Source organism: Sciurus vulgaris (genome assembly GCF_902686455.1).
Source record: "Sciurus vulgaris genome assembly, chromosome: 4".
NCBI lineage: Eukaryota > Metazoa > Chordata > Mammalia > Rodentia > Sciuridae > Sciurus > Sciurus vulgaris.
Genome location: NC_136464.1, coordinates 155,073,909 through 155,093,228, shown reverse-complemented (window position 1 = coordinate 155,093,228; position 19,320 = coordinate 155,073,909). Strand labels below are relative to the sequence as shown.

Sequence of the window (19,320 nt, the reverse complement as noted above, 5' to 3'; positions counted from 1 at the left end):
AAGTTGACAAAGAAAATAATGACAATAGTGCTTATACCCTAGGCCATTTTTGAGTGTTTATTCTTTGTCAGATTCTGTGCCAGAACATTGGTGCATCATTCTTATAATCCTCAAAAAATCTTCTGAGAAAAGTATAACCTGAAACCCAGAGAGGTAATTTAACTTACTACATACCAAAGCAGCAGTGTTCCTTAGCCACTGTCTCCAGGATAGATAAGTAGTGGCCAGAGTAGCTGTAGAGACAGAGGGTGAAAGAGAAAGGAAGGAAGCCAGAAACCAGTTCCATGGGGTGAATAGTAGAAAAGAGAAATGAGTGGGAAGTGGCCCTAGACCACTAGCATGGTCCAACCCTAGGGGCTATTGACACGTGACCAGTGGCCCCCATTTTTACCTTTGTCATCTGCTAGCTTCACGCTGTTAGATTTCCTTTCACAGCTAGGAAAATCTTGGCTTCTAGTTAAGTAAGTGAGAGGTGTGAGAGGAGGGGTATGTCCTTGACTTCTACAAATGGCGGAATGGCATTCACTTACATGCTAAGCCTTGGATTCGCAGGATTTTATAGCTGAAAGGGATCTTTTATGTGAATGAGGAGGCTGAAGCCCAGAAAACCAAAGTGGCTGGTGGACTCTCTGAACCCAGGTGCTTTCTAGCTGACTGCGCCTAGCATCACAGATTACCACTGTGAATGCAGCATTCCCCAGACCCACAGGTAGCCTCCAAAACTTCACCTGCATTTTCAATTACATACAGCTTTATAGATTGACTTGAAGATCAATCCATATTTGAATAATCCTGTTTCTACCACAATACATGTTCGAGTCACCAAGTTATAAGGGAACTTTGGAATAGAACCTGTTTGACATTTGCAAACCATCTGTGGGCATGGATGTCTTCCAGACACCTAATTGTGACCCAGACTTACAATTTGGTTTTCATTAATGGCTCTCTGCCTATCTCATTATTCATATGAGCACCACATAGGCTTACAAAAATCCCTTTAAACACCTGATTGCCACCAAAGAGTTTCATATCATTTGGATTTTAATAAGAGAATTAATAGATTGTTTGTCAAAAGGAACAGCCTGAGAAATGATAAGACACCATTAAGACAGTTTAAGCTTTCATTAGTTTTCCCCTCTTACTTTAATAGAGTAAAATACATGTACACAAATTATGAATAAATTAATTTGTAATCAGAGTACTTCATTTGATTATAAATCAAATGTAACAAACAATTCAGTCCTGAGTCTAACATTACCAATTCAAGAACTGACTTCTGTCATACTTCTTACCTGCGTATCTTATCTTTTTAACAGCTGAAGTGCTACTGAGCTGTTCTTAAGCAAAGCAAAAGGACATGCTTCTCAAAAATAAGCCCTGCTATTTAGTTTCCTGTACATGCCTATTCCTCAGATCAGACATCTGAAATGTACTCGCAACTGTAAGGACAGCATATGACTGGGGGAAGTCACAGTCACTCAAAGATTTGTACTCACATATTCAAAAGAATTAAGTTTCACAACTGACTAAAATATGAGATGGTGTAGTCACGGTGGTCAGGATGCCTGTAATCCCAAAGGTTCCAGAGGCTGAGGCAGGAGGATTGCAAGTTCAAAGCCAACCTCAGCAACTTAGCAAGGCCCTACACAAGAGCCTGTCTCAAAATTTAAAAAGCGGGGTATGGCCAGGGATGAGGTTCAGTGGTTGAACCCCTCTGGGTTCAATCCCTGGTACACCCCACCCCCCAAAACATATGTGTGTGTGTGTATGAGATAGGAGCTTATCCATCTCTGAAAATATTAGAAACTTTTTAGAAATAAATAATTCATTGTTATTATAATTAATGAGTTCCAACTTACATTCATGAAGAAATGGAGGAAGCAAGGCACTGGGGTTCTTCTCTATCCTAAACCACATTTATGTTATCTTATTAGTGAATCTGGAAAGACTTGGGAAGTACACCTTTACTACATGGAGTGAAAGACTTTACACCAAGTAAATATTTGTGTAATTTGTGTCAATAAATATTCAGCTGCCCCAGTATTTGCTCTCTACATCACCCGGAAGTATTACCAGGTTTGATGGATCATCTGTAGAAGTGCCTGGCACTTAATTAGGTGGCTTGAGAAGTGTTTCTCCTTTCTGTGTTCTTTTAAATCTTACATGAAAGGACCCTGGAAAATAGAAAAAAAAACTCCCACACGTTCCAGCAGCATATATGGCAATTGTTGTTTGCTTTGGAATTAGAGCAGAAGAGCGAACCCAAAGTGCTGCCTCTCAGAACAGTCTCAAGCAGTAGAGCTAGGAGAAGATGTCCCATCACACGAGGCTTGCACTGCAGCTTCTCCTGCTTTTCTCCGAGTTCTCCTGTTTAGCTCTTTTCAGTTTCCTCCACTCCAGCCTGTGGTCAGTTTTCCCATCCCATGATGGAGAATAGTCATACCGATCTCATGCAGAAACTATGTCAGACATCTGTGTTAAAAGGAATAAATCTAACCTGTGATCTACATATTTCCAATTTTTGCTGAAGTAATATATATTTCATACTTATTTCTATTATATACATAGCCTAGGCACTAGTTGAAATATAGAAGTACTTAACATTTTTAAATAAATTTCACGAATACAGCCACCATTTTTTAATATTGTTTTGTAACATTAAAAATGTCCAACTTTATACTGACTGGGTAGTTCATGTAGGATTTAGTTCTTATGAATAGGTTTAGAGAAAATGTGCTGTAGTATATTTATAATTTGGACTGGGATTATCTTCAGTTATTTGAAGGAGTTCTTTGTAATGAGCCTAAAGTATAAAATGAAAATGTCATATATCCCAAAGAGATGACATTCACAGTAGTAAAAAACCTTTATCTCTTTGTGTGGATTAGTATTCTGTATCCATGAGCATTCCCTCCTTCTTCTTTTAAGCTGTCATTAAGAAATCCAAGGCAAAGAAGACAAAATAATATTATGAAGGGATGGTATCATTGATTATTAAATGCTCAGCTTCATTATACTATGCTGCAATTAGACAGGTATTTGATACATTGGTAGCCAGCCTCTACTATGCAAAATGATTTTCTTTTCTTATTTTAAAAAATGAAACACTACTTTGACTTTTTTTAAATGATGCATTTCTTTTAATCCATTGTCATTGTTATTGTTGTTGCTGAAGTTGTGGACAGTAGCATATATAGTTGTTTGGAATTATTTATGCTTTTTAAATACAGTGAGAATTCTTGTTTCACTGACGAACTGCAAAATTCAAAATTTGGTCTCATTTAAAAGTTCAGAAAAGTGATATGGTCACTTTTAGTAGACTATATTCATTTCAATAAATTCTAAATGTAATGAGTTTATACATCAAGAATTGGTTTAATTTATCCACTAGAAGCTAGACTGATTACAACTGACTTACTCATGAAACATTAATAAAGCATTGTGTTCAGTTCTAACATGATTATAATCTGACCTCCTGACAAAGAACCGAAATAGAAAGTATCTCAGATAACATTACCCTAATGCTGGGTTCATCAATCATAATCTACCCTTTTTAAAATTTGTTTTAGCAAAAGACCTTTCATAGATGTGCACTGATAATTCCATCCAGCCTTTGGCCCAGTGCATTCCTGGTGCTGTTGGGCCAAGTGCAGAGTGTTTACAGACTGCAGCATGTATACAGTGCATTGAGACAGAGAATGCTAATTCTCAGTGTATTTGCTTTAACTGTACTACATACTTCACAAAATTTTTATATTTCAAAGAAAAAGTTCTTTGTCATAGATGAAATTTTGAAATTTGGAATATATTCTTTTTCCCAAAACCCACTTTGTTTAAATAAAGAACGCTGATAGTGTTGGTTCAACAGATAACCATTGAGTGCTCCAGGCATCCTTTTTCATGTTTGCAGTACATCAGTGAACAGACCAGGAACCCCGCCCACACTGTTTCAATCAGGAGACACAATGAAAAATAAATAAATAAGTAAAATATCTAGTGCCTTAGAAAGTGAGCCTGGCATGGTGGCACATAACTTTAATCCTAGTGCTGGGGAGGCTGAGACAGGAGGATCACAAGTTCAAAGCCATCCTTAGCAACTTAGTGAGGCCCTAATCAACTTACTGAGAACCTGCCTCAAAATAAAAAATGAAAAGGGCTGGGATGTGGATTAGTGGTTAAGTGCCCTTGGACTGAATCCCTGGTACCAAAAGAAAAAGAAAAGAAAGTGATCAATGCTGTGGTTAAAAAGAAGTACTGCAAGATAAGAGGATCCAGGAGCATGGGGGCAGGGTCAGCATTATCTCCCTTTGAAGGTGAGATTTGAGAAAAGGCCCCAAGAAGGTAAGGGAGTGAGCAAAGTGACTCTCTTGGGGAGAGAGCACTGCAGGCAGAGGGAACACCTGGAGCCAAGTCCCTGGGGTAGGGATGGGGCTGACAAGGAGGTCAGTGGGCAGGGGTGGAGCGAGCATATGGGCACCTAGTATAATCATACGGGCTCATCACATGGGACTTGAGGCCTTCATAAGCACTTACCTTTTTACCCTGAATCAAGTGGACAGTCGTCACAGTGGTTTGAGCAGAAGAGTGACATGATCGTACTTCTGTTTTAAAAGGATAACTCTAGCTGCAGTGTTGGGAATGAATGTTTGAAGCACAAGGTTAGAATCGGGTCTGTGAGAAGGTATTGTTAGAGTTGATGGTAGCAGTGAAGGACGTAAGAAGTTTATCCATTTGGGTGCACTTTAAAATCCAAGCCTACAGTCTCCCTCTGTGACTTCCTATCGGTGACTTCCCCCTCAGATCTCTCTCATGTTACAGAGGCAGGTAAAGGGTGAGGGACAGATGCACAGTGGCAAGGCTAACACAGCAGAGGTAGACACACCACACTTCAGTAAGTTCTGGTAGGACGAGGGAGTAGGGGGCCAGTGCCTGTTGTCAACTTGGCACTTTGGCCGAAGTTCTAAGCAGAAGGAAAAGATAATGAAATATGCTTACCCCGAGTAGACTGATCTTTTTGAGAACTTGGGATGTTTATTTATGTGTATACCCTGCCAGGCAAATGTCTGACATATGGAAGGTGCTCAGTAATTGGGCACAGGAGAAAGATGAGACTGCATTCACCCAGCTTATTTGCATTTTAGTGGACTGTGCTCCCAGAGATGGGAGGTTCTGTCCTGCATATCACAGTATTCCCAGGATCTGGAACCCTGCCTGGCACACAATGGCACTGCCATTTCCATGTTGGATGGATGGCTGTTTCCTGTGTTTGAAATCCTCTTCCCCCAGGTGTCCCTCAATGAAGTATTGACTCACAAATGCAGAAAAGCCTTCCCTGGCCACCTACTCTCAACAGTCCTCTCCCCAAGCATACATACTTCTTATCCTCCCCGCAACCAACTTTGCGCTTTCCCTTCACATTTATCACATTGCAACATGCTCTTCATCTTATTCACTGTCTTGCTTTTGGTTTTTTGTCGCCTCCAACTCCCTTGTCAACTTTCTGTCAGGGACTTTGGTTTCTTTCGTCAACTACCATAACCCTACAATCCAGAGTAGTGTCTCGTAGGTAACAAATCGTCAATATTTTTTGAAGGCATGGATGAACTTCTTTCCAAACCCCTCCCTCACCTCCAGGCTTTCTTTAAAATGCCTTCCTCTTGTAACTATCACATCTTTTCTACTGTTTTATTAATTAACCAATAAATATTTGTTAAACACATATTATCCAATGTGAAATTAAGAGTGATGGTAATTGCAAAATAAACAGTCCCTAAAAAACAAAATAAGTAGTCCCCATCTTCACAAGGCTTACCCTTTCATTAAGAACACAATATTATGCCTTTCAAACAATAAAGTGCTAACTGATAATAATCCCATTCTTTTGTGCAGCACTTTACAGTTTGTATGTAGATTGATTTCACAAGTAAGATTGTTGGAATTCTCTTACTTCATTAAGTGACAGGAGGGTGTTCCCAAAGAACATTTCGTGGAAATTCATAGGAGAACAGACAAGTGTATTAGAAGAACTCAGAAAGAAAACACCGGGCCTGAATAAGAAGGACGGACATGACCTCAAAAATACACAGGAGAACGGATGCTTTAGGTTAGGAAGAAAAGAGCGGCAAAGGCTCAGAGGTCACACCAGTGGCCTCCTGCCCAAGCACTGTGACAGGTCTCTGCCCCCCAAGCCAAGGATATATCAGGAAGCCATGAGAAGCTGTGGAGGTGGGTTAGAATCAGGGTTTGGAAGGCCTGAGTCAGTGTGGCTTTGCTGAGTGCATCTGCTAGGAGAAGCCCCGGGTAATGCTACAAGATGGCAGTGGCAGCGGGATGGCTTCAGAAGTTGGCCGCCAGCACGGTCCAGTGGGCCGGATTAGAGAGAGGGGTCCAAGTCTGTTGCAGTAGCCCATGTGGGGAGCGATGGTGACTAGGAGATAATCTTGTGTACTACACATCCGGTAATCAGTCAAGCAGTGGAATAATTGAAGCTCCATCCTCAAAATAAACATTTAAAACAACCGTGTTCCTTTACCTTAAACTACCGAATAAGTGAAGTTGTAATAGCTAAAACTTCAGTGCAGTCATGAGAAAAAGCTGGCACAGATACTCTAGCAGTGGAAATACGACTTTCTGATTTTCACCTTGAGTATCTGCAACTCTATTTTAGAGAATCATTACCAAAAGCAGAATTTTGAGGTTATAAGAGAAAAGAATGGGAGATAATTTGCCCTAGTTTAGAAGAGATAGGCATTCTGTTGTCTTAAATAAAAGAATTCAGAAGGAATAAATATTCTCTCCTTATGGTTAATTTCAGTAGCCTGTTTTCCTTTTCATAAGTTTCAGAGAGGCTTTATCCCAAACCTATTAGAGAGAGCATTCTCTACCATCTAATACCCAGGGGACAAAATGGAAATTAGAATTAGGTAAGTATTATCCATCTAAGAGAGATCCTCTCTAGTTTCAGTATCTCTCTTTATTTCCTTCCTCCCAGATCCCCAGGGTAGAGTTATGGATTGGGAATTGGTTTATCTGGGTTTAAAGCAATTGCCTCTGCCTTTAGATATGCAAGTAGATGGTAAAGAAAGCTATTAAGACTATTATAACACTAATAGCTTAGCAATCAAGTACTTCTTTATATTTTTAGTTTGTATTCTACTGAACTCTTTTTTTCAAAGACCAGAGTAGGTTCATTCATGAAAACACAGTTCTAAAACAAACCAACAAGCAGATGTCATGTATTTAGTAATAGATTAGTACTATTTATAGTGCTGTTTTAAAGAGCCCTGGTGTCCTGCTTCAGCTTTAGGTAGGCCATTGTGCTTTAATTATATGATAGCTAATATTCAATTTTTATATATGCATTTGACTTTGAACCAGATTTAGCTTTTAAATGTCCTAAACTGAATTTTCTTTTCTTAACTAGCAAGACATAAAATCTGTAACTTTATCTGTTTAAGCCTCCTTCCTCCTGGTTTCTTTTTTTATTTAGCTTTATAACCAAATAGGAAAAAAACTATGCAAAATTATTTAACTGCAACTATCAATTGATTCACCATGCTACTTCTCTATTCTACATTACTGCAGATATAATTTTTTAAGTTTAATTAAAGATTATTATGAACAATTATGAACTAATTGAATAAACACTGAATAAAATATTAAAATGTCAACATGGAGACTTATAAGCCTTAAATAAATTTAGTAAAGTTTTCCCAAGCCACCTGAAAATTCAAGGCCCACATTATTGTTTAGGTGAATTGTAACAAATTTTCAATAGATAATGAATTCATTTTTTATGTAAGTCATTCCAGAAAACAAGGGAAGCCATCCAGCTTATTTTATGAGATCAGTGGGATCTTGATTCCAAAAGTAGTTAAGGGAAAAAAAGAAATGGAATCTATTTTATGTATTGCCATAATACAAATTCTAAGTAAAATAACATCACTATAGAGTGTGTGTGTCTGTGTGTGTGTGTGTGTGTGTGTGTGTATTGTGCATCAGGATTAAACAGATTTTAACCCTTTAAGATCAAGAAAAAGGCAAGGCTATCCCATATCATCATTTCTATTATGAATAGTTCTTAAGATTGAAAACAATTCCAGAAAAAAAATAAAGTTGTAGATATAACTAATAACAGTTTCCAGAAACAAAATCAACTTATATAAATCTGTAGCATTTTTCTACATCATCAATAACCAAGAATAAAATGTAATTTTTAAATTGAATCAAAATTTATATGGGAATAAATTAAGAATACCAAGAATCAAATTTTTATGGAGAAACTTTAGATTTTTAACTCTACTCTAGGACTTAGGGAGTGATAGGTATAAATAAAGACATTTTGGGACCTTGGATATGAAAACCTAATCTAAGTATTCCCACCTTAATTTATGAATTGATTGGCACACCAACAAAATTATTTCAATATATCTATACACTTAATTATAAAAGTTATAAGAAAGAATAAGGCCCATGACTAGCCTAGTTAATCTTGAAAAAGGAAGAATAGAATGTGCTATTATGATATATAAGAAATAAAAATAATTAAGATACGAAATGAGTATAGAAAATTAAACACACATCTAGCTAGATTAAAAAATAGATATACAAACCAAAGAGTGAAAGATAAGAAAGGAAGCAGTGAGGGAGCCAGGGAAGAATGGATGGCTAGACCTAGGCTTTTGCTAGATAGAAAATCATATTATCTGTGAATATTAGCAGTTTGGAATCATCATTTAAAACATACACACTAAAAATGATGCCACACATCACTGAGAAATGAATGTGTATTTGATAGATGGTATTGGAAAAAATGACTCACTATAACAAAGTACTACTTTTTAAATACCACACGTGAATGAAAGTAGACTTTAGATGGATGGAAAACTAAAATGTGAATAATAAATCCATAAAAATAAACCATGAAAATATGGAACTTTAACCTTGTAACATTAAAACAATATTCTAAGAGCAGAAACATTTTTTAAATGATTCAGTTATTTCAAAATTAGAAATTTCTATTCAGTAAAGAATGCATAGTTAATAAACGGGTGACACATAGAGAATGTATGTCATATTTTACATCAGTAAGGACCTATTACCTAAAATATACAAAAAAAAAAAACCTTTCAAATTGACAACATAAAGACATAAATCTCCACTTTAAAAGTGGGCCAAAGGTATGAACAGAAAATTTGTAGAAGAGGAAACTCAGAAGACCAGCAAGCATATTAAAATGATGTCAAATTGGTTAGTATTCAGAGGAATAAACATTAGAACAACAGTGAGATAATATTTATATCTGTTACACCAGCCAAAATTAGAAACTTGGTTAATCCCAAGAGTCAGTGAGTATGTGGACATGCAGAAACTTCATGTGCTGCTGGAGCAAGTAGGAACATGGCAGTCATTTTGCAGACCAGCTGGGGAGAGGGAGTCGGGGCACGTCTGGGGTGGTAATACACCAGTAATAATTCAGCAGATAAGCCCCAAGAAAATTCTCACAGAGGTTCAGAAAGCCCCCAAATAAGACATTGATCACAGCCTCGTATCATCAGGAGTTGGAAGCAGCCTGATGCTCATTGTTGGGGCATTCTGTGCAACCATGAGAAGCAGTGGACTAGCTGCAGACATAGTGGCATAGGAATATCATAAAAGCAATGATAAATGAACAAAGTAAGGGAAAAAATGAAATCTGTAATCCTGGACATGTTTATAGATCAAAAACACATGAGCACAAAGAGTGAGTACTGCTTTATAGGAGCACATGCAAACAGGAGGAGAAACACTGAACAGGTTAGCAGTTGTTGCCTGTGAGGAGGAGGCAAATGAAAGTAGGGGATTGCGATAAAAGGGAATAAACACATTTTAAAAACTCAGATTGTTTTTTAGTGAAAAGTCATTCCCTCTCTTTTCATGATTGCATTAGGCATTTCATAATATGTATAATGATGTTACTATAGCAAAATGACCAGTTTTATCAAGCCTTTACTTGTAAGATTGATTTCACATGGTTGCTGCTCGGCCAGTCGTGTTGGTTAAAATCTTCCTTTAAATAATAATTCTACAACTGTTCTCAATTCATGTGAATGGGTTTGGGTATTAGTGACTCAATAAGGAATCTACATTTATTAATTTTTTAGCCTTTCACTTATTGTACCAGGCACTGAAAATATTACTAATAATCAAAATGTTTGTCTTAATTGACTGTTATACTGAATTAAAAAATAATTTATACAAATTTACCAAACTGATATTATAGACATAACCAATATAGAATTTTAACTAACATCTCCTCTAATGTATTTTTGTCTCATTTCCTACATTCTAATCTGAACTGTTAATTAAAGATCAGTGAGATATAGAATATAGAAATTCTGTTAAGTTCTATTAAGGAAATTCTGCTCTTTCATAAAATCTATTTACATATTTGAATGAGAAACATCCTCAATAATTGTTATAAATGAAATACTAACCAGAAATTTTAAAAGGAGTGAATCAGGAAAGGGGTTGAAGAGAATAAATTACTAGTTACTGTGATCACAAGAAAAATTGAAAAAGTATTTTTCAGAATACTTAACATATTTAAAAAATGGAATGCAATTTTGAGAAACTTAATTCAAGAAATCATGTATTAATTAAGTGAGTTCCAAATTGGTTTTAGCCCCCTAGAAATCAAGGACATGCAACCAGAGAATGACTTCATTCCCATATTTAGTGACAGCTGTAATTTAGAAAATTGTTTTGCATGGATGTACATAGCTGAAATTTAAGAAGCTAGATATACACTTTTTGTTGAAATTGGTGTCTTCTTTAAATCAATAAGTTGATGAATGAACTCAGTAAAGTGAGAGGCATAGCAAGCCATGCACCTGCTTATGTCACAGGCCTGACCAAGACACCCTATTAGGATCCCCCAGAAAACTGTCTTATGAAATGAAAGTGTTTCTCTTTTTTTTCCTTCTGCCTCTTCAGTACAGTCATTGACTCTTAGTAATTTACATTTTTCATATTTCCCTCTAGCTAGCAAATATCCCAAACTCTGATTCCCAGACTCTATAATAACTGAGTTGATTCACATCTGAAGGAAGACCTTCCTTTCTAGTTGTCTTAAAGATAAATGGAGGACTTCAGGCAGGAAAATAAATGTATTAAAGTTTCTTATAAAACTGTTTAATTTCAAACTAATGCCTAAAAACTAGAAATGAAATTGTAAAATGGCATTAAAACTGCTCTTCCAAATTGTTTTCCTTTTATATATGAGTAGGTTTGTAGAAAATCTATATAATATTAGAATTCATATTGTGTACATAATGGAGCCAAGAGAAAGTTACACATTTTAAAAAGAGAAAATTTCCATTTAGGCCTGTATCTTATTAAAGGTGCTATTTTGCCATTTCTAGGAACTGAAGATCAAATGTATATAAATTAGTAAAGGAACATAAAAAGCATATTCTTCTTATTTATATGGAATATTTCACAGAAAGAAAAGTATAAAATTATGCTAACTTTGGGCTGTCTCTCATTTTTTTCTTGACTCATTTCAGGCCCTGGAAAGTGAATTTGTTTCTTGCCAACTCCATCAGTGGATCGACCTGATATTTGGCTACAAACAGCGAGGACCAGAAGCAGTCCGTGCCCTGAACGTTTTTCACTACCTGACCTATGAAGGCTCTGTGAACCTGGATAGTATCACTGATCCTGTGCTTAGGGAGGTAGGTGTCAAGTCCCAAATTTTTCCAGAAATTTCTGGCATCTCTCAAGCAAAAATTTGATTTTCCATCTTTTTCTCTATTAATTTCTTTTCAACTCTTTACTGCATGTAGATTTCAGATTCTTAACAAATGTGGAAAAATGGATATATATCAAAAACAAGTAATGCAACCAGCATGTTTTCTCTTTTGAATTGCAGACATTTTTACTGAACTCATACCCTTATTTTATTTTACTTCAGAATCTTCATTAAAATGCTTACTGCAAGGGTGCACACCTGTAATCCCAGTGCTTGGGAGTCTGAGGCAGGAGGATTTCAAGTTCAAATCCACCCTCAGCAATTTAGCGAGGCCCTAAGAAACTAAAACACAGGAAAAAGGCTGGGGATGTAATGTTCAGTGGTTGAACAATCTCCAGTACCAAAAAAATACATACTAAGTGTGTTTGTTATTAATGCATGAAACCTAGTTGAATATTTAAATATGGGTAGTTCATAATAAAATAATCTGCTAGTGTGGGTATTTTTAAATCAAAGTAAAATTGCAGTCTTCTAGACAGAAAATTCAAAGAAACATGTCAATGAAATAGATGCATTTCTAGATTCTTATTCTTAAATGTTCTCAAACTAAAATGTTTATAGAGAACAGTTGGGAATTGTATGCTATAAGTATTTTTAGTGAAAATACTCGTGGAAAATATTATTTAAATCGCTTCCACTTTGAATGAAATGATTTCAGATAGGTACAAAGAGTGGAGATAAAACAGCTGCTACATAAGTGTTTCTACAAAGAAACTATATCCCAATTTTCCATCCTACCAATATCCACCATCTGCTGTATGCAAAATAAGTCATCCATTCTACACCACCAAGCAAGGGAATGCATGTTTTTTTTTTTTTTTTTTTAATTTTAGAGGTAGAAAACATGTAGATTTGGGAAATGAAGCTCTACTAAAATAATTTGCATCCATACAGTTGTTTCCTATATACCTCTATAAAACTAAAATGACTTCATTTGTATGTCTCCAGCATAGAATAGGAAAGGGAAGGGAGGAGCCTCCTGATCATTGATCATTGGACCCTTAGGGCTGAATATGCAAAGAACACATTGCAAGGATGTTATTAGAGGCAATATTGTACTATATCTTATGCACAGAAAATGGGATTAGGGCCAGAGGATGAATGAATGAGAGAGAAACCAGGTATTATGAAACCGGGTGGTGAAATAAGGAATTTTCTCTACATATCATTATACTCATCTAACTTAGTATCTGTCCCCAGTTGTGGGTAAATTGAAAACAGATTATTTGGTGAAAGATAATTTTAGCCTAATTATTTTAACTATATGCCTTTGCTTAATACATGCCTGTGTGTGTATATATATATATATAAATGTATTTCTTACAAACTGAATTATTCTTTTAGCACCAACACTTTTTAGAATCAGAATATAGTTGGTATAGCTTATTCATATATTCCAAAACTAAGTCCAAGTTTGTTTTTTACTTTTAAACATCATAGACATTTTTGGTTTTCTGTATTTTGAAATATCAATCTATCCTTTATAGTAAAGTTCTGTCCTTATTAAGAAAGTTGCAAGTTAATCCTGTTGGGCAAAATACAGATATGTTGCACATCCTGATTATTATAAAAATACAAAGCAGGATTAAAACAGACAGAAAAATAGCAGGCTTTTCATATTTAAATGAGGATAAAAAAGAAATGAAAGAATAGAAAGAATTTGGAATTAGAATTCAGACTTACATGAGTATGGTATATTTTATTTAAGTCTTATAAAAATATCTGCTTCTGTAAAGTATCATGCCATTGCTTTCCACAGTGGAAAATCCAACTCTTCATACTGTAGAACTTCCTAATGAGACATTACATAAAATGCATACTTTTATGTTTTTCTGTTGGGTAGGAATAGTTCAACCACATGTTTACTTATTTTGTAGCTGTCTGAACAGTATATTATTATGCCTACTTATTATCTCCTAGTGATGCACTGCCTAATGTCAGCTAGAGTGCCTCAGTTCAAGACTCTCTCTCCTTTTAGCACGTCTCCCTCCTGAGAATGTAATTGCCAGACACTGAGTTTCCATTAAAGAGATTCCTAGAATCCTACTATGATATATATGTTCTTGCCCTCTGAGCCCCCCTCTCATGTCCCTGACCCCAACAGCTCTTAGAACACTAGATGTGAGTGAACACACACCTGGGATACTATTACCTTCCTTCCCCAGCCATAACAGGCCCAAGCACATGCCACCAGATATATAAACAATAGAAATAACATGGGATATGATCCCATTTTTGTAAAAGAATTTTTTATACCTGTGTATACATGCATCCATGTTTGTATAGAGATGCCTAGAATGATGGTTTTGTTTTTTGGTTTTTTTTTTTTTTTTTTTTTTTTTGCTTAATTTTAATATTTTCTCTCTGTTGGCATTTGAGTTGATTTATTTTTATATTCACTTTCTTCTCTGCATCATAAAAAAGTCTTCAAAAAATTTTTTAAAATTTTTGAAGATGTTTAAAGTAGATAATTTTGGATGTTGGAAATGTGAATAATTTGTTTTTCTACTTTTAATTTCCCAAACTAGAGGGTAGAGTGGGAAAATATTGTTTTGTTTACCTTGCTGAACATTGGTTATGTCTGTTTACATATGGGCCTAGTTTCCTAAGTAACTGGGAATATAAATAGGAGCTGTTGACATTTTGAGTACTTAGTCCATGTCTTCTCTGCCATACTTTTTCCACATCACTTTCTCTCTCCCCTCTACTTGTTACAGAGTTGTAGCACTCTTTGTTATCAATGACATAATGGTATGACTTCCTTTCAACAAGAAAATTGCCCTTGTTTGTTATGGTTTCATGGGAAAGCTATGGAAGAGAGAGAAGTGGGTGTAGGGTGGTTCCATATGATCAGTTTTAAAAGTTCATTTGACCTCCTGTGGCGAGGCCAGATCGGAGGGAGCCTGGAGTGCCTCTGAGGGTGACAGGACACAAGGGATACGGTCCTGAGAGAGGAGGATGGCAACTTGGAAGAGGAGGTGGAGGTGGATGTAAGGGGCCATAATTAAAGTGGACAAGACTTGGTGGCAGGCTAGATATGGAGGGGGACTGAAGAAGAAGCAGTTTCCAGGGTGACTCATAGGTTCTGAGTTTGCACAGTGGGGTGGATGCCGTTGCGTTCCCTGAGATTAGATGAGATGGAAGAGAGCTTGACGTTTGTATATCTGAATCACGAGACTGGGCCAAGCAACCTTGGGCTTCATTTCAAAATCGTTAGCATCCTAATGTCTAAGCATTGTGTGCCCTTAGCTTTGGCTTATGAATGGGTTGCTTGGGCTCCATAACTCCTCCTACCTTTTTTTTTTTTTTTTTTTTAAGTCAGCAGCATTTTCTGGACAGAGTTTCCTTTGATATCTTTAATTCGACTCTTAAGGAGGGCCATGACTCATTGAAGGATTAAGAATCACTGACTCAGGATATTTCATCATGAAGCCCAAGAACAATATTGATGAAGGAAATTTCCTATTCAGCCTCATAAGAGGGAGTTTACACCTCTTCTAAGTGCCATTTTTTTCCTGGACATCTTCCCTGATCATCTGAGACCAAAGTGATCCTCTCCCTCTGAATTCCTCTATCTACCGCCATGTATACATTATTTCTTACCCTTTTTTTTCTTTAAGCTTAGCCTTTCTAATAGAAATAGCTAGAAATATCAGCATATCCCCAAGCTGGATGACTTATATAATTATCCATGTGAGATTAGTAGTGGTATTCCCATTTTATGGATGAGGAAACTGAGGCTTAGACAGTGTAACCAAATGGTCAGTAGTAAGTGGCAGATCTGGGGTTTGAATCCATTTTATTTGACTCCAGGGTTTATACTGTTTTCCACTATCTTGGAGAATTCTGTTGATTAGCAGAAGTCACAACTATGCTTTGTAGCTCACCTTGTATTTTGTGCTCAGACCTTTACTCAAAGAATCAAAGTCCTGTGTATGATCAAACCCTTTTATGAAATGACCCTGCATATGCCTGGAAATAAAAGATAGTAGAATGAATTGGACCTTATTACCCCATGTGCCTATATGATTACGTGATTTGGTGTAATTCTACATCATGTACAACCCGAGGGATGAGAAGTTATACTCCATTTATGTATGATGTGTCAAAATGCATTTTACTTTCATGTATTACTAATTAGAAAAAATTTTTAAATTCTTTTAAAAAATGCAGTTCCAAATGTTAACCCTTGTGCTGAGGAAATAACTCAGTGGTAGAGCACTTGCCCAACTCATGGGAGGTCCTGAGTTCCATCTCCAGCATCACACATGCATTATAATAATAATAATAAGTTAATCCTTTCATTGAGCTTATTACAGTCCTTTTATTTATAATGGTTATCTTTATATTATTAAAATATAAAGAGTACCGCAAAAATAAAATCAAAGGAAGGCTTGTTATAGTTATATTAAATTCCAGTTATCCTAAGGAAGATGGTTTTTATTCCCATGCTCAAATTAAAAACTGATTTAAAAATAGAAATAATTAATATGTAAATATCTACATATGTCTCCTTTGTTTAAAAATATTCTATAATCTGCCTGTAACTTTGAGCTTTGAAATTAGTGGTAAAACTTGAGAAATGGCTTAAGGTTATTGATTCATTCTTCCTTGACAGGTGAAATCATGAAGCAGCACTAACCACAGCAATTATGGCATTAAAATGTCAAGAAATTAGAGGTCAGAATAACAGATAATTTTCTTCTCTATGTCAGATTAAAAATTGACATTCATTTGACAGTTTAGGATTTCTGGCTGGGAAAATTATGACAGCTTAACTTATTTTATACTTGTAAAGCAGTAATTGATAATAAACTTTATCATGACAGCCTCTGGGCAGAAACATGACAGTACAGTTCTGGTACAAAGCTTTTCTTAATATGTAAACACTAGATCTGTTGGAGAGCAGATATTATTTAAATTGTCTTTAGTCTTGGCTTACATCATAATCTTCTGGATACTTTTTCATACATGAGCTCAACCAACTATTTGGCAGTGCTTTTTAAGCATGATAATGAATATTCTTTCTTATCTTTTTTTACATATTAATAAAAAGTTGTGATTTGCTTTATATTTGTACTTACTTAAATGATCACCAAGAAACTCCACATTATGACCTATGTAGGAAATAAAGGATCCTGAAATCATCAAGTCACATGGTTTTCTAACTCCTTGCTACTTGAATATGGTCCAGAGCCAGCAGTATCAGCATCAGCTGGGAGCTTGATGGAACTTCAGATCAGAAGCTCAGGCTTCCCTGACCTACTAACTCAACACGAATTTGATGAGATCCACAGGTGGCTTGTTGGAGATACTAAAGTTTAAGAAACACTGCCCTACCAAAGGTGTGTTTGAATTTGGAAAGCTTCCAAAGTCTTCCCTACAAAAGTAGAGAGAATGGTATAATGAACTCCTCTAAACCTGTCTCCCAATTTCAGGTCATCACATCTGCACCCCCAGCCCGGCCCCCTCTGATGTTTTTAAACACACGTGACTCCCCCATCTAGCCTCTTCTAACCTGCTGTCCACTGTGTCCTTCCCATCCCATGGACGTGTCATAATATCAGGGAGAGACTTCAAGCAGGCTTGTTTGGGGGGAAAAAATCTCTCCATAAGTTTACATACTTTCCCAGTTTAAAACCAGGACTTAGGTGAGCTCATCTGATTCTGGAATCAGTTTTTCTTATTATTTCATAAGAATTTAAAAATAACTGCACATACTAAAACTTACTAATTTGCGGGCTAAGATTCTTCTTGCTTCTGAAACAATTCTCAAATATTAATGGAAGCCTAATGTGTATTTCCATTTCACTAATTTGAATTGTGTGTTTTTCCTTCTCTTTTACTTATGTTTTTGAATGTGTTAAAACTTTCAACACATTAAAACTTTCAGTAATTATAGAAAGAAAATTAAGATGATTTTTAAGGAATTTTATTAGCCATTTTGTTAATCATTTGTTCGAATTCCTCTCAGAAAAACATAATTTTATCGGTCTTTGAGGATTCCAAAGGCTCCAAAAGATTGTACCATAGTTAGTAACTGATTAGCAGCAGAGATTATTAATTAAATGAATGCCATGAAATTTTTTAGTATGCTTTTACAATGAGTGAAAAATATTTCATTCTGAAATTTTTAAAGAAATTATCATGCTTACTATCAGACATAATTACTCAAGTCTGTCTGCCTTATACAATGTTACATAGGCAGTAGACAACAAAAAAAGGGTAGAAAGATGGGAATCCATCTTTTAAACTTATATAAATCCATCTTTATAACTTGTATTACAGCCCACCATTAGTATTTAAGTGGCATTAAACCAGTCACTTAACTTTTAGGTACCTTTTTTCTCTCACCTAAAAAAAATTATGAAAGAAACAAAACCTAATTCATAGAAGAAAAGATTTGAAAAAAAATTTTTTAAACTGTAAAGTACAACACAGACATTGATTTTTACCCAAGAGCTTCTGTTTTAATAATTCCTTTATATAATTCCAAAACTATCAATTTAATTTAAAAAGATCTACAGTAGCAACAGTTAAACTCAATTAATTTGTATTTATCATTTAGTTAAAAGAGAAAAATCATGTTTTTAAAAATTTCTTTTGAGCAGTGTCTCCAAAACTCTATAAAGGCCCCCTAATTGCAGCCCTCTTGTTGCCTATAACACCCTTTTTTTGATCTAAATTAGTATTAGCATGCTTTCCTTTATTATTATTTATATTTTTAAAATTTTCCTCTCAGGGAGATTAGTCTTCACATTATCAAGTGAATTCACATAAGTGTTGCGCTGGCATTAAAGTGTACCTATGGAGTTAATATTCCAACAGAAGCTGTAAGCTCACACCACACAAATTATTCACAAGATACTAACTTCTGAGCTTGTCGCAAAACTAGTCATCATACCTGTAGAGCTATCTACTAATTGAAAATGATTCAAATGACTTCTCTTTGACAATAAGAGGTATGAACTTAAGCCTATCAAAGTACTGGGTTGCCAGCAGCTGTTAGAACCTATGAGCCGTGCAATGTTTGTTTATAGACACATTTATCTATTTTTGCCTTTAAAGATATTAAATATTACCAAGAGTTATAAAAATATGAGACCTTTTGTCTAATTTCCTGTAACTAGTTTCTTGGTTGTCTTAGATATTTTTTTCCTTTTATCTCTCACTTTGATCTGACAGGGATTACGAAGCATCCCTTTGAATACACTCTGGTGGAAATAAGCCCATAGGAAGTACACTAGATCCCTTCAGTTTTTCTTTGTTTTCTTGCTGAAGAATTCCTTGCTACTACAGAGAATTGACATGATAGGGCTGTCAAGAACCACCCGGACAAATGTGTCTTTAGCCAAAAGAGCTGCAAGGCTAGCTTTCCCAAGAAGATAAACTCATAAAATATATAAGGAAAAAAATTAACACACTTTTCATCATGACGATGTAAATTTAAGTATTCATAGTGACAACATTGATGGCCTCTGTAGTCATTGCTTAGTTTTTTCTGTGAATTCATTTTCCTTGTCCTTCCC

At 35.7% G+C, this 19,320-nt stretch overlaps 1 protein-coding gene across 8 annotated transcripts in view; it reads left to right on the top strand.

The window, feature by feature from the left end:
* Nucleotides 1–19,320, top strand: part of NBEA (neurobeachin) — a 660,252-nt gene that overhangs the window by 607,900 nt on the left and 33,032 nt on the right. For all 8 annotated transcript variants that reach the window (XM_079137358.1, XM_079137357.1, XM_079137359.1 and 5 more), the window contains one exon: nucleotides 11,547–11,714. In XM_079137358.1, the coding sequence (XP_078993484.1) occupies nucleotides 11,547–11,714 (168 nt within the window). The remainder of the gene's footprint in view (nucleotides 1–11,546; nucleotides 11,715–19,320) is intronic.